The sequence below is a fragment of the Penicillium verhagenii genome, assembly GCF_028828195.1.
Source record: "Penicillium verhagenii strain IBT 33310 chromosome Unknown utg000009l_segment0_segment0, whole genome shotgun sequence".
Classification (NCBI taxonomy): domain Eukaryota; kingdom Fungi; phylum Ascomycota; class Eurotiomycetes; order Eurotiales; family Aspergillaceae; genus Penicillium; species Penicillium verhagenii.
The window spans coordinates 2,186,074-2,212,832 of NW_026643173.1; the positions used below are offsets into that span (position 1 = coordinate 2,186,074).

Below are 26,759 nucleotides of genomic sequence, written 5' to 3' on the forward strand. Positions count from 1 at the left end.
TGCACTTATCCGCACTTATATAGATCAAACCCTGGCCCCCGTGGTCAATTCCCTGCTTGGTTTGTCTACTTCTTATATCCCAGACCTTCTTGCTTCTCTTTTTTTAACCTTTCAGACAGAAACCAAATTACAAAAGGAAAGAAAGAAGAAGAAGAAGAAGAAAAAAGAAAGGAAAGAAAGGAAAGAAAGGAAAGAAAGGAAAGAAAGGAAAGAAAGGAAAGAAAGGAAAGAAAGGAAAGAAAGGACAGAACGGACAGGAAACAATAACGCTTCACATTGTGAAGGAATTCGAAAGGTGTCAATAAAGTGTGGAGAAGAAGAAAAGAAAAGAAAAAAAAAAAGGTACACGCAGACAACAAAAGGGAGGGAACATAAAGAACCCCAGAAAGAAATCAAAGTCATGGAGACCGCCGAACCTGTGTCGTCTTATGAATTCCCCGGTCATGGCCATGGTCATGGACATGGACATGGACATATGGGCACCTTTGGCCATCGTCGAATGGACTCACCCCTGTTCCCTTACTATGCCCATCATCCCACAACCGCACCATACGCGCTCCCGTACCATGCTCCAACTTCGGGCCCGTACCACTTCGGACCTCTCAGTCAGCCTGCTCCCTCATATGGACATTACTTCGGAGCCAGTCAACCCCCGCTCTCATCTCCGATTCGTCTGACTGATCAACCAACGCTACACTCACTCCCGGAAATTCGACCAGCGAAGAATGCCATCAATCAGGGTACCAAGGCATCTGATGCTCGAGTCTTTGGAGCCGTCGCCGTGAAGAAAGAAGGATCCAACTTTGAGTTCTCGACCGAAGTCGACGTCTTGATGAAAGCCATTCAGGCCAAGCCGGATTCTAGCCCATCTCCCGAGCAGCCGCCACAGGTTCCGCAGCTCCAGCAGATCCCACAGGTCCAACAGTCACTGCCACCCCTGCAGCAGCTAGCACCGCCAGGTTACCCATCCTACCCCATGTCACCACCGCACTGTGTTCCAAGCAGTGAAAGTCAGCTGTCGCGGTCTGGTAAGAAGCGCAAGTATACTTGCATGCTGCCAGACTGTGGCAAGAGTTTTGCGCAGAAGACACATCTGGATATACATACCCGAGCGCATACAGGCGTGAAGCCATTTGTGAGTTGGGTTATATATCAATACTTGATGATGGAGAATTACCAACTAATACGGTAATCATGCAGATATGCAAGGAGTCTTCCTGTGGACAACGGTTCTCGCAGCTAGGCAACCTCAAGGTAAGATAGATTCCTGCGGGGAGAGGGGGAATCTAACCCCTCCCCCTCCCTAACTCTGAGAAACCATACGGAACTGAATCTGACTCGATTTCGCCTCCCAATAGACCCACGAACGTCGCCACACGGGCGAGAAACCCTACTCCTGTGATATCTGCCATAAAAGATTCGCCCAACGGGGCAATGTACGGGCCCATAAGACCACACATCTCAAGAATAAGCCATTTACCTGCTTGCTGGACAGCTGCGGTAAGAAGTTTACCCAACTTGGGAATCTAAAGGTAAGAAAGAGGTGGTCGATCTATCAGACCTGCACGTTCCAGTTTCAACGGGCTCACATTCATTTCTCGATCTACTAGTCCCACCAAAATAAGTTCCACGCATCCACCATCCGTTCGTTGACCATGCGATTCTCTCAAATTGGCGATCAGACATCGGTCAATCCACAAGATCGCGAACTATGGGAATACTTTGCTTCCCTTTACAAGAATAGCAACAAGGGCATCAAGGGCCGAGGCAAGGATCGACGGATCATGACCACCAAGAGGTCCATGACAGGCGATACACTGCATCGCATGTTATCTATGGAATCGGATGATGATCCTTCGCAGATCCGCCGAGGCAGCTATGAAGATAGCGTCTCGGTGTACACGGGCGGATCCAGCAGTGATGGAGATGAACCGGGTCCATACATGATGGATCGGCGGTAAGAAGCATATCAATTCTTACAAGCCCCTTCGGTGTCTTTTATTTGGGGACTTTTTTTTTTTTTTTTCTTCTCTTCTTCTCTTCTTCTCTTTTTCTTCTGTCTCTTATTTTTTTGTTTTTCTTTGCTCTTTCTTCTTCATTTCCACGTGAGAGAAGATTGATGGCGTGATTCGGATTTCTCCTGGATCTTTCTTCTATATATACCCGGGTTCTTTTCTTGGATGGCTTTGTATGATTTTCTGGGGAGTTCCTCTCTCTGATGTTGGTTTCTGTGTTTAAGATGTATATGATCTCATGATTTATTGTATTTTTCATTCTTCTCTTTCATTTTTCCCCCATGTGTCTTTCCTCTCTGTATTCTACATATTAGGGGCGAATTCCACGTATACACGAAGTCTACCAAGTATTGTGTTTTTATTTGTATTTTAGCGTTTGCCTTGACAGCTGCCTGACCATACATAGTAACCTATTGGGCAGATCTAACTAACCAGGTTCCAAGTGCTAAGGCCATTCTGGACTTTTGGGGGGAGGGGGGAGTTCTTTTCTTTTTGAGATCTACATAGTTAGATTTAATTATATAACTATTATTCAATATTGACAGAATCTTGTCGAACTAGTCTAGAGGGACGTGCACTTATGTACATGTCTGTCATTTAAGAATCCTAGCACTTGAGACAATGGGTGTCTTTGCTTTTTCTCTCTTTTTCTTTTCTTGGACTTTTCTGATACGTAGTTTTTAGTATATATGTATGACATACATGAAGATATATTGACATTATATACATGAATATGGTTTCTTTTTTGCTGTGGAAACATTGAATGGAGTTCAAATGTTGGGAGTACAAAACTCGAGAATAACTAGTGTAGAAGTAGGAGATTAAGATCGTCCTTTTCCCCTCTATATTCATCCAGTCGCTCGTGCCGTGATAATTGATACATCCATTGTGGAGTATAAGAAAAAAAAAAGATTTACGGAAAATAGGAAGAAAAAAAAATATTGTAATAAGATAGTAAAAATGTTACAGTGTGTACGTGGTCCATATAGTGACAGGTCCACGTGTGTACTCCTCTCAAGTGCTTCTGCCTCCCCTGATAGGCTGACTACATAAAAAAACACACTATTGCTCATCTGCATCGGCAATCTTAATGTCTCCATCACCAGTGATTCCAGCATCAGCCTGAACGGGAGCGACAGTGCCAACCGGGGTGGCGTTCACCAAAGACTCCATGATGAAGGCCTCTTCCACGGCAACCTTGCGTCTGAACACACGAAGCCATCGACGACCCCATTGGCGAATAATAGCGTCCTCCGGCAGATCTCCGCTGCCATCCCCACGCTCCATCAGCTCATCATTACTGCCAGCAGCCACTGAGACAATGGAATCCTCAATGAATTTGAACAGCGTCTGCATCTCGGTCCTCTCACGGGCAAGTGTCCCATCTATCACACTCAGCTGGGGTTCGTACAGGCCAGGCTGGATACGAGCCGCGACGATCTGGCGCATACGATTGGTAACCTTGCCGACGGTAGCGGAGATCATTTCGAAGATATGAGCCTTGGCAAGCACCGTGCCAGCTCCCAGAGACTCCGAAAGAGCCCATTCAAGTACGGAAAAGGGGCTGATGATCGTGTAGTTGAGGAGCTTATCGATGATGTTGATAGCGATGCCGGGTTGGTCAGCCCAGTACTCCATCACGGAGGCAATGATCTGGCATCGGGCCCGCTGCGATACCGGTCCGATGGCCAGCAGCCGGTCCTTGTTTCTTTCAATGCACGAGAGAACATGAGAGAGAGATTTGGATCCCACGAAGCAGATTGAGGTCATCAAGGCATCCGTCGAAGGCACCTTGACGTCCTCTACTCCCAGACTTTGGGCCTGTTCCTCGATTGCTACAATCACTGGCTGGATTTCTTCATCACTGGCCTTCTTTCGGATGAGCTGCATAATCTCCTGTCCTTCCTTAGCGTATGGGGTCGCTATCATTCCACAGTTAGTATCAAAGTCATCATGCGAGAACATCTCCACCGAATTCGTTCCTCTCTTTCTTTTTCATTTCTTTTTCTTTTTCAGGGGTTTTTTTTTTGGTTTTGGTTTCTTTTTCTTGTTGGGGATATGAGAACTTACTCTCGGAGAAATATTTGAACTCGGGTGTATCCTTCTCCTTGCCTTCTGTGATCAAGGGAATATAGGGCTCCAGCAAAGTACCCTTAATGCGCTGTGCAAAGCTGAGGCGGATTTCCTTATCCAAAGCACCATTGATGAAGGCCAGCTTGGGATGGATGGCAGGAAGCTCAAGATCATCAACCCTAGAACTGTGTCAGCATGTATATCACTTGTCTTGGAAATCTATATTTTACTTACCACTCACTCCATTTCCATGTGAAACCAAAGTTACTCAGATGATGAGCAAACCAATCCAAGAACCGGTTGCTCAGTTCCAGATCCATGGTCTCCAGGTTATTATACAAGAACCGAATAGCACGACCCAAGCTAGGCGCGATGGCGGCGGGGCCAATCTTGCAGCACTCGGTCAAGAGGGCATGGTAATATACCAGTTTGTGCTCGGAGGTGGGCAGTCGATACAGCTGAGAGAACACGGCATCCACTGCAACATCTTCGGGCTTCCACGACTGACCCTCGCCAGCAAGGTCACGCATGCGGTCAAAGGGCGTGGCGCGCTTGACGAAGGTGTGCGGGGTGAAGTAACAGTCCACATCAATCAAATACTTGGCCGTTGCAACACGGTTGAAGTCAAGAAGATCGATGGTGTCCACCAATGCGTCTCTTATGAGCAGCGACGTGACATCTGAAGGTGGAGGCACAGTATCGATTTCTTGGTTGGCATACACCGAGATGTAAACTTCGGGGAAAAGAGGGCGGGCACCGTTCGGCACAGGATTGGGAACATTGATCTGTGGGAAAGAGACCTTGTTCACTGGTACGAAAAATTCTTGTTCAGAATCTTGTTCACCCTGCTCAATTTTCTGAACACCTTTCCAAGGACGAGGGAGACACTTCAACTCCCAGCCCCGGCTAGCCTCGCCTTGTAGTTGACTTTGGAGAAGACCGATAACACTGGGTCCAGCAGCTTCCCTGTTCTCTTCGGGGCTGAAAGTATTCACCAGGTCCACCAATGCGTGTGGCGTAGACGCAATGATGTCCGTTTTCTCAAGGAGCGCCATAGCCTGAAGCTCAAAGCCGGTGGCGGGAGAAGACATCACATAAGGAATAGTGAACAAAATAATCTTGGTAAGCTCCAGACCGAGCAGCTATGTCCAATTGTTAGCTTTTGAGCAATCCACCTGGTAACGAAGCCCACCTACATCCTCCGAGGATGCCGTTTGAAGGTCAACAGCACGAGCAAACAGCTCCTCCAACAGCGGGAAAATACCATCGCCCTCAAAGAGAGGCTGTAACAGCCCCAAGAAGCGAAGGACAAGCTTCACCTCTCGCCATGACCCCGAATTGATGTGTTTCTGCAAGATCTCGCCTGCCTTCTTAAGCACTTCCGCACCCAATTCAGCCTTGAGGTTATAAGCGACCAGGGTTGTGGCGGCCACAAAAGGGATTTTCATCGGTTGTTCCTGAACACTGCATTGGGATTCCGACGTCAGTCCAATCTTCACAAGCTTCCGAGGGTATTGGTGGATCTGGATGGGCACGCGTACAGGTCCAGAGAAATGTTAACGAAGGTGTCGCGTAGCTCCTCGTCGTCGAAGTTTTCAGCAGCCGACTTGGCGATTCCCATGATATCATCTTCCACTCTCCGGGCAGCCTATCAAATGGGTTTGCGCATCAGTATTTGGTTTCAAGGTATTCATTCGTAGGTAAAAGCGCGAAATGCAAGGGCGTTAGATTTCATACCGATTCAGCAATAGTCAGCAATTGACGTCGGACCTGGACAAATAAAGGCTCTTCATATCTGCGTCTCTGGGGGCGGCGATCAAAATCCTCGTCATCTTCCTAGTTGTCAGTTATCGTCACAGGGAAGCTTGAACGTGTCGCTCACCTCTGTAGCGGCGCTTGCGTCCACCGCCGCCGCCACCACCACCACCGCGAGGGCCGTGATTCCGGCGTTCGTAGTCAGCCATGAGATGCAATGTCTGGAATGGACAATGTGATTCAAGGGCAAGAGAGGAAGTGAGGGTGACTAGAAGTTCCGAGCTCCTAGTAAATGAAACGGCAGTTCGGAAGTTGAGAAAATCCGATCCGAGCAACCATCCAAACAAACCAAGTTAAAGTCCCAGTACAAGCTGGTTAAGTGACAAGTCAGTGACCATGATCATTCGTGGTCTTTATTTTTCACAAAGATCACGAAGTTTAGTAGTTACTACTGAATATTCCTTGACAAATGAACCCTATATAGCGCTAGTAATCCCACCTCGGTCTACCAGAATTCCCTGCCAGATCACCTTGAGAGCTTGTCAAGGGGTTTTCAGACAGTGAAAGGTTCAACACATGCATATTTCCAAAGTTACTAAAAATGAAAGATCTTGGATCTAGATGTATGTATAGTATATATACGTATATACCAAATAATCTTCAAAACCTAGATCAACATCTGGCCAAAACGATCCTCAATTCCCAATCTTATTCATTTACATTATCTCGCCTCTGTATGATCACACATCGCGAGCCATCCTGGGGGTGGAAGCCATTCGCCGCAAAATCCTGGTCCGAGTTTGGCCAAACTTCTGTGATAAATTGCCCAGCCTGCTTCGCGCTCATTGCTTGATGCATGGCGACGACCCGACACGCTTGCATGGTGTCCCCGCATTCAAGAACGGTAATCTTTGCTTGTGATTGAAGCGAGAGGGATAGAATTCGGTGGTAAAAAACATCTTCTGCGTTACAACCCTCAGGGATTTCCGACTGGGGAGTGTTAGGCACCAATGCCAATTGTGGCTCAAAACGCCTAACACTTCGAGATGTGGTGCCGTTACGGAAATCCGCATTAGAGATATAGGGCGGATTGGAGATCAATAAATCACATTCGAAGTCTGATGTCAGCCCACCTGCGTTTCCAAACGCTTCACGCCGAGGGAAGTGTTCTCGTAGAGTCTCCTGTATCGTTGGCACAGATACATTGTCCTCTTTGCCTAAAACGTCGGCACGGTGGAAGTGGACTTGGCTAAGAGCACGGCTTGTCAATAAATTCCGGCGCAAATTATACGCCAAATTCTTGTGAGCGAGCTTCAAAGCAGTTGGGCTAATGTCGATCCCTAGAATTTGCATGTTCTGGAAGTTCGGAGCCAGAAGTGCATGCAGTAAAAGGGCGATGCAGCCTGTGCCCGTGCACAGGTCCAGCACTCGGAGAGGCATTCCCTCGTCTGGTGACGGACTTAAATTGTTGCTTTCTTTAGCAAATTGGCGGATAATCTTGGCAGCTTGAAAAGTGAATGATTCAGTATCAGACCTAGATGACAAGGTCAGTGATCTTGTAATTAGGACAGGACGAGCGTGAAATGGTCAAACCTTGGGATCAGTACTCCCCGTTGGCAAAGAATCTCCAGGTCACCAAATGGTTGATCACCCAAGATATATTGAAGTGGTACCCCTCGTGATCGCTGGCGGCACATGGATCTTAAACGCGTTTGCCATCCTGGCGATCCCGCCAGTCGCGTTGACTGGCTATCGCGTAGCGCGCGCTCACGGAGCCAACGTAACTCGTTTCGAGCGGAGGGCAATGTACGGCATTCTTTGAGCAGTAATGGGAGAAGCGGGGTTTCTTGGTAGGCCTTGATCAGTACTGAGGTTGAGATACGAGGCATTTTAGTAGTCGTAAGTCTAGGAGATAATGTTTGGGAGGTGATAACGCCAAGCTTGGCAGAAATGATCCGACATCAGTATATGTACTATGAAGGTAGAAATGAAATTTTATCATACCTGTTAATTTTCAATCATTGATTTGATTTCTAACTATTTTCAGAACTGTGCTAAGAGTCTGCTAAGAGGGGACTGAAAGTTGGGGACTTGGATAATATATGTAAATATGATAAAAAGGCGAGAAAAGACAAAAAGAAATAGGTATATATAAAATTCATATCACATGAGAAGAGAAACAACTATCAACAGTAAGAAGAAAGGTATTTAGAACCTTTAAGCTGACTCCGATACACCAAAAATGAACATGCAGAGAATATCTAGAGTGGTCAGAATAAGATCATGACATATAAGGTCTCGCCCATAAATCACAGAGCTAGCAAAGCGGCGCCAGCAAGACCCCAAGCCAGATGCTTGGGCATACCGGTCGGGCCTGGTGCGGCAGGATTACTGGTCTTTCCACTGCCCATGGTGATGACGGCAGTGCTGTCACCAGTGGGGCCTCCAATGCGTGCACCATCACCCCCAGCGGCAGCAGTGGTTACTGGGTTAACCACGGAAGAGGCCCCCGGTACGGAATCCGAACCGGTGCCAATCTCCTTGATGTTGTTGCTAGTGGAGTCGAAATTGGTATTGGCCAAGGAGATCTCGTTGTTGGCCAGATCGTATACCACGTACGCGCTGCGCAGGAAGGTATCTCCTAGCACACAGGTACTATCTCCCGCTGGAACAATGCCAAAGGTGCAGGCAGCTTCACCATTACTGTAGTAAGCCTCTTCCAATTCCAGGACCAACTCGGCGATGCCCACGGTGATGGTGGGAGAGGAGAAAGTGTATGAGATATTGTAGTCCTTCTTGGCTATGCTGCAGGGGACATAACCATAGCCCTCGGATTCTTCGTAGGTGACATCAAGGTCGTCGAAGATCTTCTCGACCACACTGTCCGGGAGATAGGTCAGGGAGCTACCGGAATCGAGCAGAACCACGGTGGGGAGTTCGGAGGAAGAGTAGTTGGTGGTTCCCGAGGAGTTTGTCAAGGCGACTGCGGTCAGATCGATATAGAAGGCCGTGTATTCGTCGCCGGTTTTTTGAATTGGTAGAGTCTCGAGGGTGCCGTGGTACTTGTCGGTGTTCACGCCGCCGAATAGGATGGAACCTTCACTGGCATCTAGATCGTTCAACCATAGACTGTAGGCATTGGAGTTGATCAAGCCCTTGTTCACCATGGCCTTGGGCAGATTCGCGTAGGATGAAGCCCCGGCAGTGCCGACCACGGCTTCATTGGTCATATATCCAATTCCCAATACACCCTCTGAATAAGCACAGGTATTAGTTTTGAGGTCAAGGGGAATTTCGGGAGGGATTTAAACTCACCTTCCGAAGTCGAGGTATCACCAATTCCAAATTGAAAGTCCGTCAGTGTATTATCCCCAATGTGAAGGGTCTCGGTAGCGTAGACACCGGCGGCTCCGGAGCCGTCGGCATAGCTGATATTGAAATCCGAGTTTACATAGGCATAGGTGGAGGAATCACTCGAATCGTAAGTACCGAAAGTATCGCAATAGTCTTTGTATTCTTCACAGAAGGTTGAATTGGGCACATTCACCCATAGATCACTGCTCCCGGTATCGATGACCAGGCGCAAGCTTTGTTCGGGAGTACCAAGAGTGACATTGACCAGGTAGAGGAGTTCCTATACATTTCAGAAGATGAGTCTCAGGTCGGTTTTTTTTTAAAAAATATATATTTTTCTTGTCGCATACCTCGTTATCCAAGCCCACGCTGACCGTATCCGACCGCTTCCGTCTGGCACGATCTCTGGCGACGGGGTTGGAGATATCTCTCCGTTTAATATCAAAGCCGACGACAGCCGGAGTGTCTCGCTGGTGTAGCGTTAAGGCACCTAGAGATGGAAGTGCATAGGTCGCCAGTAGAACCCACGCATTCTTCATGTTGACGATTTCTTTTTCTTTTTCTTCTTTTCTTTTCCCCTTCTGGCTCTTTTGGTATGCGATCGGCGATTTCCTTTATGTATTATTTATATTTGAGTTCGGAGGTTGAATTTTCAGGGGGTGAAAGAGGTCGACAATTAGAAATGGGAAATGTCAAAATGGAAGAGAAGAGTATAAGAAATAAATCAGGGTCTTTTTTTGGGGAAGATTGGATCAAAGGATAAAAAAGAGGAAGAAGTGGATGCACGCGATGGCACTAAAGCCTGATGGCGTTATCTTCTTTCTCTATATCAGTTATATAGACCTTTTTCAAGGTACCGGATACCCTCGGTTGCTCCTTTTTTTCTCTCTTTTTTTTTTTTTTTTTTTTTTCTTGTTCCATGAAATCCAGAAATGGATCAAATCCAATAGCCGCTGATTGGTGTGGATCAAAAGTGTTGCCTTGGGAGTTTCATCGACTTTTGGTCTTTTTTCTTTTTCTGTAGCGCTAAAGTAGGACCCACTGGGAAAAGTGGGCGCGTCACCAGCCTCGTCAATTATATAAATGATATCTATTTCTGTACTCCGTACATGATATATATAATATATAAAATTTATTCTGCATATATGGCAAATTGAACAAACGCGACCAACAACATTGAACATCTCTTAAATATAAAGGTCAAGATGAATTGAACCAGATCAAATTGCGTACGTATGCCAAGTACGTGGAGAGGCGGAAAACTGATGACGCGGAGATGGATGACGCTTCTCCACTTCTTGCCGCTTTGGGGCTTAGCGTGTCAGATGCCAAAAGGGGAAAGAAGGCATATCCACGTGATATACTAGTAACATTGATGATGATCCCATACTATCAGTAGAGTACTACTAGCATACTAGTAGAGTACTATATAAAATCTGAGATGGAATCGAATATTGCACGTACATCACCTACATGTATATCCGTCACATTTTCAACTTCCCAAAATCTACTGTATACTCAGCTACCGCCACATTGCATTTTTAGGCAACCCAGGTGGACCCCTTACGGAGGCGAAAAATACGAGAGTATAACCGTTCATCCGATTACATTCTTATACAATAACTACAATTACTCTGTGTAGGTAATTTTGAGGCAATTGTGGTTATTAATAGATTGAATCTCCATAACCACAAGGCTGACACTTAAAGTAAGAAACGTATTGGACCCTGATTTTTTCCCTCTCCACATTGACATTTCAGTGCTGAGTCGGCAACATTTGAACACATTTGAACCTCGGTATTAATTAACAGATTTGTAAAAATCAAATAATAGAAATTATTCTACTTAATTTGGTCATAATAATACATGGGGAAAAATATATACAAAAGATCATTAGCTGATCTCGTATTTCTTTTCCTTTTTTTTTCCCCCTTTTTTTTTTTTTTTTTTTTTTTTACACTCACAGACCCATGACATCCCGGACCTGTCGCATGGTCTGGCTCGCATTGGCTTGAGCCGCCTCCGCCCCCTCTTGGGCAACCATGTCCAGGTACCCGCTTTGATCTGCCATGATCTCAACGTACCGTTCTCGAACTTCCTGAAGATGGTACGCAATTCGTTTTGCGACGTGCTCTTTCAACGTACGAAGGCTAGCAGATTGGTACTCGGCAGCGAGGGTCGCGCAAGGAACTTCTTCCAAATGGCTAAGGATCTCAATCAAGTTGGACACCCCGGGTCGGCGAGCGGGATCATAAGTCACCATTGGCTCCGAATCCGTCAAAGCAACCTTGACTTTCTTGTGAATCTCCGATGGGGAGTCGGTCAATAGAATACGAGACCGCTCGTCTGCGTGGGATTTGGACATCTTGGCAGTGGGCTCCTTAAGTGACATCACCCGCTTGGCGGGGGCTGAGGCTGGGTTAGCTGCGGAACAAAAGACAAGGTGGGAGAGCGGGGGTAGAAGAGAAGGTGGACATTACAGATCAAAGCTTCTGGGATCGGGAAGATTGGCCGGTAGAGATGGTTGAAACTATTAGCTGTATACCGGGAGAACTCAAGATGCTGTCTTTGATCTTCACCAACTGGTACATGAGTGGCCCTAGTGGATTGTTAGTTTTGCAACCAGGGACCAGAAAGGCAGGGAATCAAAGTTGACCTGTGGACAAGGATATCGGCAGCTTGGAGCACGGGATATGAGAAGAGACCCAGACGCAGCTGGGCACGGGCTTCTGAATCTTCTAGGGTAACATCCTCCGGTAATTGAAGCTTGCTCTAGGAGCATATTAGCCGTTGAAACAATAGGACTAGTAGGGTACAAGCCAGGTCAAGTCTTACCTTCCACTGGGTCATTCTTGAGAGATATCCCATAGAAGCTACGGTGCTGAGAATCCACATCAATTCCGCATGAGCCGGCACCTGGTAACCCCCCAGGGTTTGATTAGCCTCTCGTTGACCTTCAGATCTCATTCATTAGGTGCCTTACAGCTGATTGATAGAAGATTGTACAACGCTTGGGATCCAACCCCACCGCAATCAAAGTTGCAAATGCCTCGCGCCTCCATTTCCTCAATTGAGCTGCGTCTTGCGGCACGGTCAATGCATGCAAATCAACAATGGAAAACAACAGCTTGGCCCCTGGTTTCGCATTATTCTGTAGTTTCACCCACTGGTGAAGAGCACCCAAATAGTTGCCTAGATGGGGAATTCCTGTCGGCTGGATGCCTGAAAAAATAACGGGCTCCGGAGTGGTGGTCGCATTGGCCGAGGTCGAGCTGATTGATCGATGCCACTGGAAAGTTTGCCGCAGACGGGCCCGGTAGGGCAGCTTTCCCCCCACTGATCTTACTGCGGTACCCCTATATTGACAGAATGAGGTAGACATCTTGTATCAAGTATACCACAAGGTTGTTTGTCACCAATCTCGGGGGAGGAGACTCTGCTTTTCCGCGTCTCGGCGCAAAAACATCCTAGGATATCACGTGATGTTCAATGGCCAAAGCGATGATGTATCATGTCCTCTTAAGGCCAACATCTAGTCCATGAAGCTAAGTTTAGGGCAATTTCTCATTTGACTCGGTAAGGAAGGGCCCTCTCGGGGAATCTTTGGTACAGCATACTAAGATTCGGAATCTTGTCATGATTGATGAGAGATAGATCTCCCGGGTTCTTGGGTTCTTGAGTTCTTGGCTTCGGAAGGTTGGATATGGTGGAGGAAAGTATACAATACATGGGGATAGGGGCTTGAAGAGTCCCTACCAAGAGATAAACAATATATGATAAAACTACAGGACGCCAAGGTGTGTCTCCAAAAAGAAAAATGCAAAGCACAGGTACTAGTCAAACACTGGGACCACCTTTCCTCTATAGGCTTTTACGCTCGGCAAATCGGTCATTGTCCAAAGTGTCGAAGATGGAGCCTTTCACGGAATTATCCTTACGCTGACCGAATTGGGCGAGGTGCGAGCCCAGGGTCTTTTCAATCTCCGGAAGAGATTCGTCCATCGATTTACCAACATCTGAAAAAAAAAAAGTTAGTGCTTTGAGCTAGCAATAAATGAGACTGGGCAATCGTACCAAGGCTGTCATGCTCCCAAACGTTGGCTTTCATGCCAACACCATAGAATGCGTGTTTCCGCAAGAAAGCAAGCCAAGCTTGCACTGCCTTTGGGTTTCCATCCTTGATCTGAATCAACCGGCGGAGGGTAATGCGCTCAAAGTTCTCCTGGCTCTTCTTATGAACGAAGTTGCTTCGTGGGACGGTCCAGCGTTCGACGATGCGTGGGAGAGGGACGGGACCGGAGACGGGGAGATTGAGGTAATAGGCAGCACGGATTGCAAAGTCGGCAAAGAATTCCACATTCTCAACGCTGTAGGAACGAAGCTGGAGATCACAGACAGGAAGGCCATATTCCGCCTTTCTCCGAAGAGGTCGCATATAAATCGCTTGCACGCTTCGTGGCAGCCTGGTGCCCTTGCCCAGGGCTCCCAGTCGCTCAGACCTAAATCGCCAGTAAGCATGTAGCAAAATAAACATACAACCCCTTGATCTCTCCGGGTGTGGTTATCTGGTTGGCATCGGGATAGGACTGACCATTCTTTCACACGTGGCTCGGAGGGCTGCTCTGGGGTTGGTGTCGATCTAGATTTTTGAAAACCAATCAATCCGTCTGCGTGACGCGGGGTCATTCTGTTCGGTTTGCTGGAGTCTTACACTGATTCAAGAGCCGGGGTTGCGACAGGCTGGGGTGCTGTCTTCGGTGTCGTCTCCAAGGCTGGGGCCGTAGTGGGTGTAGCAGGTTGACTCGGGGTTGATAGCGAGCGAACGGGCACGGGTACCTATGGTTTGGGAACCCACCGACTTGGTCAGCGCAAGGGAAAGACAAAATATAGATCATTCTGATATAACATACCCGAATATGCTTTCCAGCTCCCAGTAGGGAGCGTGTTGTGCTTGTAAACATTGTGTCAATTGACGTTTTCCTTTATGGAGAGACAACGGGTTTCATTTTTTTCGTGGTTGGAGATGCGCGCCTTGACCGCCTTTGCTTCCCCCAGACCATTCCAATGTTTGGTGAACCAGATCAACAGCATCCATGGCTGAGGCAAGTTACTTGATCCAAGGGATTTCACTTGGGGAAGCTTTTTTTTTTTTTTTCTATTGGAATAGATCTATATGGAATGGTTGGTGATCTGAGATTAACCTGTGTATATTGAGTGGTATCTTTGTTTTTAATGTTACAATATTTGGTTTCAATTCCCTAGGATTTACCCCAGACAATCCACTGTTCTTTTTATATTTTTCTTTTTATATTTTTTCGCTCTTAAATTGCTAAATTACAATTCTAATTCCAGAGCCTCAGTGCAATACATATCGCAAGTACTACTGACATTGGGGTTTGTAATCTCCCAAGGTACTGGGGTTGTAATCTCCCCCGAGTATGTACTAGCAGTACGTACGCAACCATCCTACTAGTAGGTACTGAATAAAGGAATAGTATTCTTCTTGAGTATTGACTATGGTATTCTCCTCCTAAATACTCATGTGAGCATATACCAGTCCTTAGTATCAATTTCAAGCTCTTTCTATCCAAATCCTACGCATATCCACGGTGCCCAATGCTTGTACTATGCCATATAGTACATAGTACATGACTGTACATCTCAGAAGACAAACCCAGAACGGAGATCCACCCTTCCGCTTGGACTTTTTCTTCGCTTATCTTCCCCCCTCTCTATTTTATATCTAGTACATACTAGAGTAATAATCATTCAGACTCCCAATCATGACTGAATCCAACCTATCCATCCTTGAACAGGTCCATGAGACGGTGGAATTCCTGAATAGACGACTGCCCGAGGGCCTGCAAAGACCAAAGGTTGCAGTCGTTTGTGGCTCCGGGTTGAGTGGTCTGGCGGACACCATCCAAGCAGAACCTCGCGTGGAATACGACTACGCCTCGATTCCTCATTTCCCCCGTCCAACTGGTAAAATCCCATGAGACATTGAAAACGAATGAATGACCAGGGGCTGACAGCACTTGAAGTTGCGGGACATGCGGGCAAGCTGGTTTTCGGGCTCTTGGATCAGAAGATTCCCGCAGTATTCATGGTTGGCCGTGCCCAGTGAGTTCACCCTCAGATTGAATGTGAAACCTCTTCTCCCCGCAATTTTCGACGGTCGATGGCTCATGGGCATATGTATCACATCAGTTATTACGAAGGGAATTCGATGGATCAAGTGACGTTTCCGATCCGAGTGTTCAAGCTCTTAGGAGTGAACACGGTTGTGCGTGAGTCGCGCGAATGAATCAACAATTAACACTGTCTCTGTAAGATACTAATGTTGAAGGGAAAAGTGACCAATGCGGCCGGAGGCCTCAATCAAGATTACAGCGTGGGAGATGTTATGCTACTAAATGATGCAAGTCCATCTTTGCCCACATAAGGGACAAGTTCTTATTAACATTCTGTGCAGCATATCTTCCTAGCAGGCCTCGCTGGATTGCATCCTCTCAGAGGCGCCAACATTGAGGAATTCGGTGTTCGCTTTCCACCGTTGTCGGATGCATATGACCTGGACCTGCGTCGCCATGTCCATCAAGTGTGGAAAGAAATTATTCCTTCGTCAAACGTCAGGAGATTACACGAGGGAGTGTACGCTTTTGTGGGGGGGCCAACGTGAGTATGAAAAGAATCTCCTTCTCGCCCCACGATTTCTAACTTTCTGTAGTTACGAAACAAGGGCCGAGAGCCGCATGCTTCGAATGCTGGGTGCCGACGTGGTGGGCATGTCTACCGTGCCAGAAATCGTGGTGGCAAGGCATTGCGGCCTCCGTGTGCTCGCATTCACGCTAGTTACAAACAATGCGGTATTGGCTCCTGTTCCCCGGGGAGACGAAGAATTGTTGGAAGGCAAAGATACCAGCGAGCTCAATGCCATTCTGGAGAAGGGCAAGGCAACCCATGAGGAGGTCCTGGAGGCTGGCCGCCAAGCGGCTTTGGATATGCAGGTAAGAAGTCATCTTGTATACCCCACTCTGGAGACCAGCAGCTAAATGGGTGACAGCAACTGGTGACGCGAACTCTCGTGCGAGTGTTTGGCCAGCCGTAGAAGATAGCAGCAGATATACAGATAGATTTCAATGTAAATCTGCGCCAAGGGGCCTACAAGCCAGGTGATGACTGGCAAGTTTAGTGGTCTGATGATTGTTGGACATTTCACTGTCCTTTGGGCCAATGCATCATAATCACTTGTTGTTCCGGTTTCGTTTTGCTTTCAGGTTGTTGTAGAAAGCCTTTTTCCCACTTTGCTTGGTGCTTTGAATGTCACGATACTTGGACTCAAAGCGTCTTGTTTGACGCTCCAGGGCCATGGCCTCTGCAACAAAAGTCTTCTTGCGGTCTTTCTTGGCGATGCGGCCGCTGAAGAATTCGGTAGGACCTTCGATGATGGTTCCGACCTGGGAAAATTCAGGAAGCTTTGCCTTGCCATTCTCCTTCTTGTAGTGCCTCTTGGAATCCAGTACAGAGCGCATTCGTAGCAACTGCAGATCTCTTTTGAGTTCAGTGGTCAATTCCGTCTTGGGGAGGTCGAACCACTGGGGTCCAGCAGTGGCCTTGTCCTAGAAAGGTGAACCATTAGCTCAAGTCCTTAACTATATGTTTTTGGAATCACAGATGATTTGCGGTGGTTGCTCAGAGTAACTATGAAAATGAAGCTCTCACTGGTGCAGCACAGCCCAAGACGGGCTGGTTACGCTACATCAAGCGCTGATGCGTTGGGATAATTTTCCTCATAGCAGAAAGAAAAGGTCGTGGGGTCGACGGGGAAGAACGGGAGAAGAGAAGAGATACTCACTTTAGTAGACTTCTTGGCTTGCTGAATCAAGTGTAGAGAATTAGACAACTTTTTTTGTTTCTGATCAACCAGCTGAGCCGTATCGGCAGTTGCAAAGTCATGACTCTGACGAACATAAGGCTCCAACGTGGTGCCTGGTGTCAGTTTAGGGATACTATCGTAAACAGAGTCAGTCCCATGAGTTCGGGTCACTCTGCATAGTTTGGTGGGAAGGAATAGAGAGACAACATACCTTATAGACGCAATGTCAGAGTCTTGAACGAGTTGAAGGTCAGAGCCACGGAGGCGGCTTTCTGCTTCAAGCAGTAGCTGTTGAACTTGATCATCGGTCAAGTCTACCTCTTCTTGAGGTTGAACATTGACCTCCACATGGGTAGAAGTCATCCCTACCAGTATGAGTAAAGGTGGTGGGAGGTATTGAAGATTGTAGAGGAGCTGAGGGAAAAGTGGATTTTATAAGTTTTTTTTTTCCTGTTGCTGCTTTTCTCGGAACGGAACAAAGTATTCCCAGCAAGCTCCGGGTAGCACTCACGTGATATATCATAGACCAGATAATAAAGTACTGGGTACCTAAAATTGCAAGTAATTGACCAGTAAAAATAAGTAGCGATACTTTCAATGTTGATGCCACCGTAAATGCGGGCCATGTTATATACGAGATATATTTATTTCTAATAAAATGTGTAAAAAAAAATTATGTAGAGAATTCCGTTGAACATACTATTCGAGATAAATGTAAAATAAGCCCTGGCTCTCTCTATATAAATCATAATATCAGACACTTAGTAGTACGATCCAAGTATTCAGGAGCGGGGGTTGGGATACCCGGAAACGTCAGACAGCTAAGAGCACACCACTTGACTTGGCACACGCGCTTCCTTCCCCCATCCCAAGATTTCTCAGCGCCTTACTTTTCTCGTCCAATCAAACGTGCTACTTCTGTTGCTTCTTCCACACTTTTTGTCGTGCTCTGCGACAGTCTCCATATTCTTGGATCCATCTCCTATTTCATCGCAACTTCGTCGGGCGCGAAACGCGACTCACCATGGATCCAGCTCCCCAGGGCACCAGCCAGCAGCAGGGCAGACAGCAGCAGCAGGGACAACAGCAAACACCCGTTTATGATACCAGAAATGGTGGTCACTATGGTAAATAAATCCTGTCTTGGTATTCCTAGTTGATTTGGGTTATGGTTTTCTAGCACGCTTAGACGATCGCGCTTTGTCTCTGGCAGGCGCGCAAATTGAGACGTCGCTCTTGCAACTTGTCGCGTGAATATAAGCTGTCGCGTGAATATAAGCTAACTTTCTTTCTTTCTTTCTCTCCCACAGGTGCCAGCGCACAGGTATGCTTCACAGTCTAAACCGAACCTTGAATGACCATGTGAGATGTTTCGGAGTGGCCGCTAATTAATCCCGAATTCGATCAGCTATCTGCGCAAGGCTATGCACCGCTTGCCGAGCTGTACACAGGAACTTGGGCCAATGTAAGCTCCCTGCAGTGAACGATGTTTCCCCAGCTTACACCCAAGTAGGTGAACCAAGGCCTGCAAGGGACCGCCCGGGATATCCTGACGACCTACTGGCAGCATGTTATCAACCATTTGGAGGGCGAAAACCACGATTACAAAATTCATCAGTTGCCGCTTGCTCGCATCAAGAAGGTGATGAAAGCCGATCCGGAAGTCAAGATGATCTCCGCCGAGGCTCCAATCTTATTTGCCAAGGGGTGTGATATCTTCATCACGGAGCTGACCATGCGTGCATGGATCCATGCCGAAGACAACAAGCGCCGTACTTTACAGCGCTCGGATATTGCCGCCGCTCTTTCCAAGTCTGATATGTTTGATTTTCTGATTGACATTGTTCCTCGGGAAGAAGCAGCCTCACATGCCAAGCGATCAAGCCAGGCAGGTGCTCCAGGGCCCTCTGTTGCTCCGGGTCAGCTGCCACCATCCCAGCATGGTGTTCCGACACACATGGGCCCCGCAGACTATGGCTCCCTGCAACACGGCATGCCTCAAGAGCAGGAATACCGCCCGCAACCCGCCATGTACCCAGGACCAGTTCAATCAGACCCCACTGCAGCATATGGCCAGCCTCAACCCCAAATGTTCGAGGGAATGTATGCCCCATACCCCCATCTTCCCCCTCAGCAGGTATGTGTCATTAGCCCCATCTCATGTTTCCCTCGGAACTAACCAGCATAGTGAGTTGAACTTTCGCGAGGAAAACCACACTTTATTTTATTTCTTTATATGTTTTTATCAAGGGTCTGCGCGTGTTTCCTGGCGAATCTTGGGGCCTAAGGCTTGTCTCTGTCTGAATTTTCGTTACAACCTCAATTCAATCTATTTTATATGCAAAACTAGAGCCGCGTCGATACTAGAAGGGAATGAAGTCAACACTGGTAAACAGACAAGGAAAAGAAGAAGAAAAAAGCAAGGAGAGAAAAATCCTGATATAGTGCCTTCAAATGTTTACCTAGGTAATATTTTAGCATTGTACAACCAATAATTACCTGTTGACTACATGTAGCTTCATATTGGTATACAGTTACAATATTTATACTGTTTTTGTTTGGGGTAATTCGATGTTGATTTCCACAGAACGTTCAAACCTGATACTAGTAGTCACTAGGGTCACCTTGAATAATATCTTTGTTGTAATGATGCGACTGTGACACAAGGACGCTACGCAATGTAATCTTCAATTATTATTCCGAATATCTGACCATTGTCAAGGCCGGTCGGTCGAAAGGGCTCCCTACCTTGCCCTGGATTAGAGAAAAAAAAAAAAAAAAAAAAAAAAACCGAAGTCGGCTCACAATGAAACAGATGAAATCATAGTAAATGAGTCCTAATTCTTTTTGAAACGAGAAGAAAGCGTCGCGAATTTGTCCACCTTGCTAGGGGCCTGGACCGTCCTCGTGAGCCTAAATGGTGTTAGCAGATGCGCCATCACAGTCAACTCTTGTAGGGAACATACTTCTCTAGCAAAACAGGCCCCTGCATAGCATCGACTCGTCCATACTTCTTATTTCGGGTTGAGATATCATAAAATTCATCCGCATTATCTGCTTGCATCAACTGCACGGTCTGCTGGAGTTCGTCGAGGTTCTCACGCAGAATGGGAACATTGAGACTGTCCACAAACTGAGCCAAGTACTCTACATCCTTTGCCAGCGCCATTACACCATTGGGGTTGATGGTCCTGACCTCCGGTGCCAGCGGTTGCGCCTTTTGTAACTCGTCAGCTCGATCGATGGAACGGATTGGAGGGAGGAAACGCCCTAAGACACATACCAGAATCATGTTTGCTGCATGACTGAGAGCGTCAAAGTAAATGAGTTCTTTAATCTCGGTTGGGAGCCCAAGTAGGGTGGAATTCATGATGTTAGAGAGGAACCGAGTCAGTGTCTGCATGTAGTTACTAGGTTCACTTGGGGCAGTCGGAGACATCCATTCATATTCTGCTGTTTCGATAAGATCGTCAATTTTGGAGTTGACAACTTCAAAAATGCGCTTCTCCGCTGATTTTTTATTACTCCGGAACTTTTCCGTTGCTCGTAGAGTAATGGATGTACCCGTCGAGTTCTGAGATCTTGCGGCTGCGAGAAGCAACTCGAGCTCATGACAGGCTGACTCGAAGTGCTCCAAGTTGATAAGAATTTGAACAATCTGTCCTAGGTACTGTGAGGAAAGACGTTCAACTAGGGTATCGCACACCTTGCGCGAAAGGAGGTCGTCCAGCGCCTGTTCTCAATTTAGCTTTGACTGTGACCAAGACCAAATTGCTGACGGAGTTCACTCACATCCTTTAACGTCTCATCAATGACATTCGGGTGTGAAAAATCATCATTTGCGAAGAAGTAAAATTGGTTCAAGAAGTTTCGTATGTCGATGCAGCACAGTGGATACATCCTCGAGAATGGGAGAATACAGGGAAATCTGCACATATCATCAGTCGAGAGGGATCGAGCAGAGAGTAGAAGTAATGCACATACACCTGCTCCTCACGAGGCTTTTCTGGACTATACCAGCTCACATTGAGCACCTTGTCGTATTCTTCTAGAGTTTGGATAGGCATCGGCATGTAGTCATCCGTTGATACAATCTATACATGTTAACATGTGGCCCCTGTGCTGTAGCAATAGGCCCAGGGGAAGAATCGAGGGTAGCCATACTTCTTGGAAATCATCGCTAAATCTCCTCTTCAAGAGCTCCGCATATTTCTCGAAAAGCTTCAAGAGGAAGTCATCAAAGACGCGGACAGGAAAATTCCAAGTCTACGTAGAAAATCAGCATTGAAATTCATATAACAATCATTTGGCAGTAGAAAAGAGGGACCAACATTCATGGTCTGCATGAACAAAGCAATCAAGTTCTTGATTTTGAGAATGTTTTCGGCGTTGTCCACTTCAGGAAGGGCCTTGGATATCACGCCTACAGCCGCCTGGCACATTGAGTCCCAGAGCTCATCGATCTATCTCCCAATATAGGTTAGTTGATTCATGTCACACGAATTAAATCAAGATAAGGGCAACGGAGCATACATCAACAGACGATCTCAAATCAGGCACTCTTTTTATCGTGGCTCGTTCAACAATTGCAAAGCCGGCCATTTCTTCAAGAAGATTGTGAAGACTAGCCCCATCCTCGTCTATGAGAGTGATGGAAGGTGGCGTTAAAAGATCCTTTTGGCGGCGACGAGTGTTGGCATATTCGATTCGAAACTTGTCTATTTGGCCCAAGGATTGGTGGATATGCAAACACTCAAATAATGGAGTGAACTCCACCTGCAAATCTTCATTCTCAAGTAGGTCATATTCCTCGTCCTCGTCGGCTACCAGTTCGATGGCAGAGTTCAAATTGAAGTGCTCAAGGTACGGAACCTTCTCCGCTCTCTGTTTGAGTCTTGATTTACGCTGATCGGTGTGAAAGAGCGCGATCTCTCCCAGGTATTGTGACATCTCGCGGATACGATACAGCCAGGTGTTCAAATCCGACATGACCGCCTCGGCGATCGCACGCTGGGTGGCCGGCACCGAGCGTTGAATCATGACAGCAATCTTGTATTGAGTCACACCTTTGAGATGAACATTCTGAAGCTCTTCCAGGGCGCGCAAGGCTGCATAATGGTTCTTCTTTGCCAATAGGTCATGGACTTGGTTCGCAAGTCGAAGCACCTCCAGGCAATCTTGAATCGCCCTCGAAGTTTCATCGATATTCTGACGATGACCCCGTGATTCTACCAAAGCTTTTTTCTGTTCGGCCAGTCGCTCCGTGCTTGTCTGGATTGATTGATTAAGGTCAAGGATCTCTGCTGTTAAGGAGACCGTGCCTTCCCGAATTCGAAGTAACGAGTTGACCGATGAGACAAACTCCTGATGATTTGTGTTGCAGATCCTCTCAATCTCTGCTTCTTTATCACTTGCAAATTTGGATAGGGATTGGAGTAACTGCGGGGTTCGATTCCCCACACTGTACTCGCGGATTGAAGGTATCAACTGATCCAGGTAATCGGTGTCGGAGGGTGAGATGATAATCTATGTCGATCTTGTCTTAATCAGAATGTCAACAAAAAGGCTTTTGTTTTTTCGGGACACTGACCTGGTTCAGCACATGTGGTTCTGGCAGGGCGGGCGCCATGGAGGGCATTTTGTTGTCTAGAGCTGTGAGCCTGTGCTGTTAGTTAAGGCATGGATAAAGCCGGGGCATGTGTGACCGCCCAAGTCTCACCGCCCTAGAGGTCCAATTAAGCACTCGAGCTAGACAGTTAGTAAGTTAGCGTGCTGGACTCCTGGACTCCTGGACTCCTGGGCACGGGCCAGGTTTAATCAGAGATTCAGAAGATAATTTGTTCCATATTTCTATATCTTCCAAGTTCCAGGCATACTCACCTCATCCATCCAACCAAATCTTTGTTAGTATGATTCAACACCTATAGCTTCTTTGGCCTATGTGAACCTTTTAACTAACATATTCTCCGTAGAACCAACCAAATGTGTACATATTAGCAGAATGCTACGGATTTACATATCCTTGATGGTTATAAAACTTAGACTTCAGGTACCTACAGAGGTCCCAAGCATTTATTGCAAGTGCCCACACGCCAAGTTCAAATATTTCCAGTCATATGAATTACAGACTCTACTCGTCATCGCTATGCATGCTCTATGCATTCAGGTCTGGCAGCCTTCAATCATTAGATATGTGGGTAGTTACAATGATTGATTCCTTGGGACCTCTTTTAGTCAGTATCATGATGCACCGCTACCACTACTTACACCACCTTGAATTCGACGGATTGGTCTATCATCACGTTTCAGAAATGTCTTCTTCAGAAACGTGTTCCCTCCTTTCAGCTTACTTCTTCTCCTTCAAAGTTCTTCTCTTCCCAACCTCTTGTCCTCCTAACCTTTTACTCTTTCGCATCAGTATTCAATTTCTTCAACGTTCAATTACCCGAAAACCGCCAACTTCACGCCAACTTCACGAATCTTTTTGACCTTTTACCGTGTTTCACTCTGTTGCTTCAAACATGGGTGCCGATCCACCTGCCTTCCCTGGTGAGAGCCCCTCATCCGCCTCGATCAAATCCCCTGCTACTCAGCTGGCCGTGTTTGGCCCGAGCTTTGAAAATTCGGGGACCAGTGATTTGGTTTCGCGTATGAAACGTATGGACCATGACAGTCCGTAAGTCAATAGCCTACTGGCTTTTCTCGGAAAAGAGCTCAACTAACATAAGCAGTGGTCCATACTCGGATAACGCATCCACATCAACTGGCTACGGATTAGGTCCGTACCGAAAGCTCCAGCACAAGGATTATGAGAATTTTATGAGTGGTCGTGCTATTGGTTCCGTCTTCACGGATCTCCCGAAAGCCAATTACGGCTTATCTCATCGGCTGAATCCTTTGCAACGCCATAGCTCCGCGGATTCTGCTTTGCCCACTCGGTCCCGATACTCGGATTTGGGTTTGCAGCCAAATCGGAGTACTGATTATTCTGTCCACTCCAATAAGCCTCTTACGTCTGTTCACCAGGGTCAGAGTGATTTGCGAAGCTTCAATGCAACAAACTCCAATCCGGGACATGGCAATGGCATGAATAAACCTGGCGATCAAAATTTGCCTGCGCAATGGTCTGAGCCGTCAGAGCTAGCTCTCTTTCGTGGCAACAGATCTACCTATCCTGGGCCTACCGGTCATGTTTCTGCTTTTGAAAACCTGTCGTCTCAAAAGGACATACGACCCTACGATCGTCGGTTTGTTGTGAAAAATGTGGATACCAATACCACAGCCATTCAAATTCTCGACTACCTCAGAAATCAGGTCAGTTGATTATAAAACCTTGCCACTTCAGTCAATGTAACAAATAAAGATGATTTACTAACAGGGGGAAAAAAGAATTTCCGGACTATCATTGGACCTAGCCTACACGATATACGCAGCAATGGTCAGTTTTGGATGGGCTTCTCTGATATGCGCGAGGGTCAACAGGCCATCAAACATCTTGCCCGCGGGAACCCAGCCTGGGCCATTGAGCCCGTCGGTGAAACGAATTTCAAGAACTATGCAAGAATCGGATTTTCTCACCCCGTCTTTGAAGACCAAGTTTTGGTGATAGCCTTTTGTGGACCTGGAAGAAGAGTCCCTCATCACGAGCTTATGCCGACCCTAAAGGATGTGCTCGAGTTAGTGGGTCCCATCGCCGATATTCGCCCAGTGAAATTTGAAACTGTCAACAAAACGCCTAGGTTTTTCATACATGGATTTGTCGCGCGTTATTATGATTCTACACATGCTTCAAACGCCGTCCGGGCTATCAATGCCATCTCAACACCCGTATGTCTTTTTACTGCCCCCTCCCCTTTCCCCTCTCCCCCTCTCCCCTCTCTTTCTATTTCTATTTCTATTTCAATCTGCAGATACTCAATTTTCATACATTCCAGGGCTTCATCCTTGAGATTCTCGGCTACCATCGTGATATGGAAACTCACAAGATTCGCCACTGGAATTGTCAAGAACAAGGTGCTGGTCGAATGATTGATCCCGACTTGTCCCCTGAGGACAGCCGAGATCAATCTCCTCGGACCCCCAGCCGACACAGTATCAATGACGAGCGGGCTATTGATCTTCAAGCCATTATCCAAGGCAAGGATAATCGATGCACAGTAAGAATTATGAGCTTCGTTTTATCTTGAGCGATGATGATCTCTGATATTTCCCTCTACAGGTCATGCTTAAGAATATCCCCAATTCGCAGACATGGGTAAATGACCCTCTTCCTAAACTGTTTAGGGGGTATGCAAAGACTGAATAATTCTACAGGATCAGCTCAAGACATACTTGGATGTCACATCTGCAAAGAAGTTCGACTTCTTGTACTTGCGTATGGGTAAGAATGATCCACCACCACCATGATGGCCATCAACTAACTTGTATTTGGATATAGACTTTGAGCAGCGTCTTAAGTTCGTGTGAAAACAAAAGCTTTTTTTTTTTTTATCAGATCGGAAATTTCTGACCAGGTCAATCATCTTTCTAGTGTTGGTTATGCCTTTATCAACTTTGCTTCGGTAGCTTGAATCTGTCCCATTGTGCCATCATTCTCATTCGCTAACTCTTTTCTTTCTTTTCTCCTTCCAGCCCCAGGACATAATTCCGGTAGGGCATGTTATTCATCAATATATACCACAGTTACTAACTTTTCTTTAGTTTTTTAGCAAACGGAATGGAACACCATGGTGAGTTTGGCAGTCTTTTTCCCCTCCTTTTTTCCCCCTTTTTTTCACAGAGAACGTGACCCTAACCTATGACCTCTAGGCCAGCTTTCGGTGCTGTTGGTCGAATGAAATATGCGCACGTCTCGTATGCAAGTAAGTTACTAGCTCTTCTGCAAGGGACCTTCATTCTCTGAAATGTTGTACTGATGTAGGAACAGCCGCCCAAGGTTATAACTTCCTGGTTGAGAAGTTTCGGAACAGCCCGGTCATGTTGGATTTCCCGGATAATCGTCCCAAGGTAAGTCTTCATTCAGATGGATGTGAGATGGTCCAATACTAATCCAAACAAGTTGTTCTACATTCATGGACCTCGCACTGGCGAGGAAGCACCTTTCCCACCTGTGAATAACTTCTGGACACTTGCAAAGGGCGTTGACCGAAGCAAACTGACAGGTAGGGTTTTGTGATATTTGCCGAGAGTTCGTTCTGAACTTGACCCCTAATTTTGATATAGGTTTGTACAAGGGCCCTCGAGAGAACCGCACTAGTGGGAATGGTCATCACGATGCCGATCGACGTCACGGATCTGATGATTCACGTCCCGGATCTGATGATCAACGTCGTGGATCAAACGCCACTCCACGTCGTCAATCTGACAGTTCCCAGCCCGGGACTGTGATCGAGACACCCACCCAAGGCCTCCGACGCCATACTCGAGGCAACAGCAAATGGGAATTCCCTGGGTTTTGATATGTCAAGACTATCTTTTACTTTTCTATGTCTTTTTGCTTTGTCTTCCTTGATTTCGTTTTATCTGGTTTCTCGTTCCGGCTGATTGTATCCCAACTTCATAGTATTTTGGGACTTTGGCTATGTAAGGCTTCTATCTCACAATCATGATACCCATGGATTTTCAAATGAAGAGGGAATTTCAGGCGAATTTCCCAGTTCTCCGAGATATACCTTATCATCTAA

At 46.7% G+C, this 26,759-nt stretch overlaps 11 protein-coding genes across 11 annotated transcripts; 4 read left to right on the forward strand and 7 right to left on the reverse strand.

Moving 5' to 3' along the window:
* Nucleotides 1–400: 400 nt before the first annotated feature.
* N7466_009872 (C2H2-type zinc finger protein) lies at nucleotides 401–1,961 on the forward strand (the record flags this gene model as incomplete). The annotated part of the gene is made up of 4 exons (XM_057169261.1): nucleotides 401–1,135; nucleotides 1,201–1,254; nucleotides 1,359–1,532; nucleotides 1,611–1,961. 4 exons carry the CDS (start codon nucleotides 401–403, stop codon nucleotides 1,959–1,961), a joined length of 1,314 nt encoding a protein of 437 aa, XP_057017967.1.
* Nucleotides 1,962–3,077: 1,116 nt separating this feature from the next.
* N7466_009873 (NCBP1 family protein) lies at nucleotides 3,078–6,052 on the reverse strand (the record flags this gene model as incomplete). Its single annotated transcript, XM_057169262.1, has 7 exons — nucleotides 3,078–3,937; nucleotides 4,086–4,267; nucleotides 4,323–5,230; nucleotides 5,285–5,552; nucleotides 5,630–5,736; nucleotides 5,826–5,920; nucleotides 5,971–6,052. 7 exons carry the CDS (start codon nucleotides 6,050–6,052, stop codon nucleotides 3,078–3,080), a joined length of 2,502 nt encoding a protein of 833 aa, XP_057017968.1.
* Nucleotides 6,053–6,551: 499 nt separating this feature from the next.
* N7466_009874 (uncharacterized protein) lies at nucleotides 6,552–7,658 on the reverse strand (the record flags this gene model as incomplete). Its single annotated transcript, XM_057169263.1, has 2 exons — nucleotides 6,552–7,377; nucleotides 7,615–7,658. 2 exons carry the CDS (start codon nucleotides 7,656–7,658, stop codon nucleotides 6,552–6,554), a joined length of 870 nt encoding a protein of 289 aa, XP_057017969.1.
* A 494-nt stretch (nucleotides 7,659–8,152) lies between these two features.
* On the reverse strand, nucleotides 8,153–9,736 carry N7466_009875 (pepsin-like aspartic protease; the record flags this gene model as incomplete). The annotated part of the gene is made up of 3 exons (XM_057169264.1): nucleotides 8,153–9,096; nucleotides 9,159–9,477; nucleotides 9,548–9,736. 3 exons carry the CDS (start codon nucleotides 9,734–9,736, stop codon nucleotides 8,153–8,155), a joined length of 1,452 nt encoding a protein of 483 aa, XP_057017970.1.
* A 1,421-nt stretch (nucleotides 9,737–11,157) lies between these two features.
* Nucleotides 11,158–12,047, reverse strand: N7466_009876 (tryptophan--tRNA ligase MSW1; the record flags this gene model as incomplete). The annotated part of the gene is made up of 4 exons (XM_057169265.1): nucleotides 11,158–11,606; nucleotides 11,678–11,796; nucleotides 11,854–11,969; nucleotides 12,033–12,047. The coding sequence occupies 4 exons, from the start codon at nucleotides 12,045–12,047 to the stop codon at nucleotides 11,158–11,160; spliced, it is 699 nt and encodes a 232-aa protein (XP_057017971.1).
* Nucleotides 12,048–13,058: 1,011 nt separating this feature from the next.
* Nucleotides 13,059–14,158, reverse strand: N7466_009877 (mitochondrial 37S ribosomal protein uS10m; the record flags this gene model as incomplete). Its single annotated transcript, XM_057169266.1, has 5 exons — nucleotides 13,059–13,213; nucleotides 13,272–13,696; nucleotides 13,789–13,836; nucleotides 13,909–14,033; nucleotides 14,108–14,158. 5 exons carry the CDS (start codon nucleotides 14,156–14,158, stop codon nucleotides 13,059–13,061), a joined length of 804 nt encoding a protein of 267 aa, XP_057017972.1.
* An 822-nt stretch (nucleotides 14,159–14,980) lies between these two features.
* On the forward strand, nucleotides 14,981–16,308 carry N7466_009878 (purine-nucleoside phosphorylase; the record flags this gene model as incomplete). Its single annotated transcript, XM_057169267.1, has 6 exons — nucleotides 14,981–15,182; nucleotides 15,242–15,320; nucleotides 15,408–15,483; nucleotides 15,673–15,875; nucleotides 15,928–16,207; nucleotides 16,264–16,308. The coding sequence occupies 6 exons, from the start codon at nucleotides 14,981–14,983 to the stop codon at nucleotides 16,306–16,308; spliced, it is 885 nt and encodes a 294-aa protein (XP_057017973.1).
* A 136-nt stretch (nucleotides 16,309–16,444) lies between these two features.
* On the reverse strand, nucleotides 16,445–17,439 carry N7466_009879 (Fcf2 domain-containing protein; the record flags this gene model as incomplete). The annotated part of the gene is made up of 3 exons (XM_057169268.1): nucleotides 16,445–16,819; nucleotides 17,056–17,248; nucleotides 17,288–17,439. 3 exons carry the CDS (start codon nucleotides 17,437–17,439, stop codon nucleotides 16,445–16,447), a joined length of 720 nt encoding a protein of 239 aa, XP_057017974.1.
* A 661-nt stretch (nucleotides 17,440–18,100) lies between these two features.
* hapE (CCAAT-binding factor complex subunit HapE) lies at nucleotides 18,101–19,267 on the forward strand (the record flags this gene model as incomplete). Its single annotated transcript, XM_057169269.1, has 4 exons — nucleotides 18,101–18,203; nucleotides 18,444–18,541; nucleotides 18,590–19,213; nucleotides 19,265–19,267. 4 exons carry the CDS (start codon nucleotides 18,101–18,103, stop codon nucleotides 19,265–19,267), a joined length of 828 nt encoding a protein of 275 aa, XP_057017975.1.
* Nucleotides 19,268–19,913: 646 nt separating this feature from the next.
* On the reverse strand, nucleotides 19,914–22,714 carry N7466_009881 (Rab GTPase-binding exocyst subunit SEC15; the record flags this gene model as incomplete). The annotated part of the gene is made up of 8 exons (XM_057169270.1): nucleotides 19,914–19,989; nucleotides 20,043–20,809; nucleotides 20,869–21,004; nucleotides 21,061–21,170; nucleotides 21,241–21,342; nucleotides 21,408–21,539; nucleotides 21,610–22,602; nucleotides 22,667–22,714. The coding sequence occupies 8 exons, from the start codon at nucleotides 22,712–22,714 to the stop codon at nucleotides 19,914–19,916; spliced, it is 2,364 nt and encodes a 787-aa protein (XP_057017976.1).
* An 883-nt stretch (nucleotides 22,715–23,597) lies between these two features.
* N7466_009882 (putative meiosis protein MEI2) lies at nucleotides 23,598–26,534 on the forward strand (the record flags this gene model as incomplete). The annotated part of the gene is made up of 13 exons (XM_057169271.1): nucleotides 23,598–23,752; nucleotides 23,808–24,323; nucleotides 24,510–24,903; nucleotides 25,011–25,232; nucleotides 25,295–25,330; nucleotides 25,390–25,456; nucleotides 25,514–25,532; nucleotides 25,607–25,637; nucleotides 25,777–25,805; nucleotides 25,885–25,937; nucleotides 26,003–26,082; nucleotides 26,135–26,237; nucleotides 26,299–26,534. 13 exons carry the CDS (start codon nucleotides 23,598–23,600, stop codon nucleotides 26,532–26,534), a joined length of 1,941 nt encoding a protein of 646 aa, XP_057017977.1.
* Between the last annotated feature and the right edge of the window lie 225 nt (nucleotides 26,535–26,759).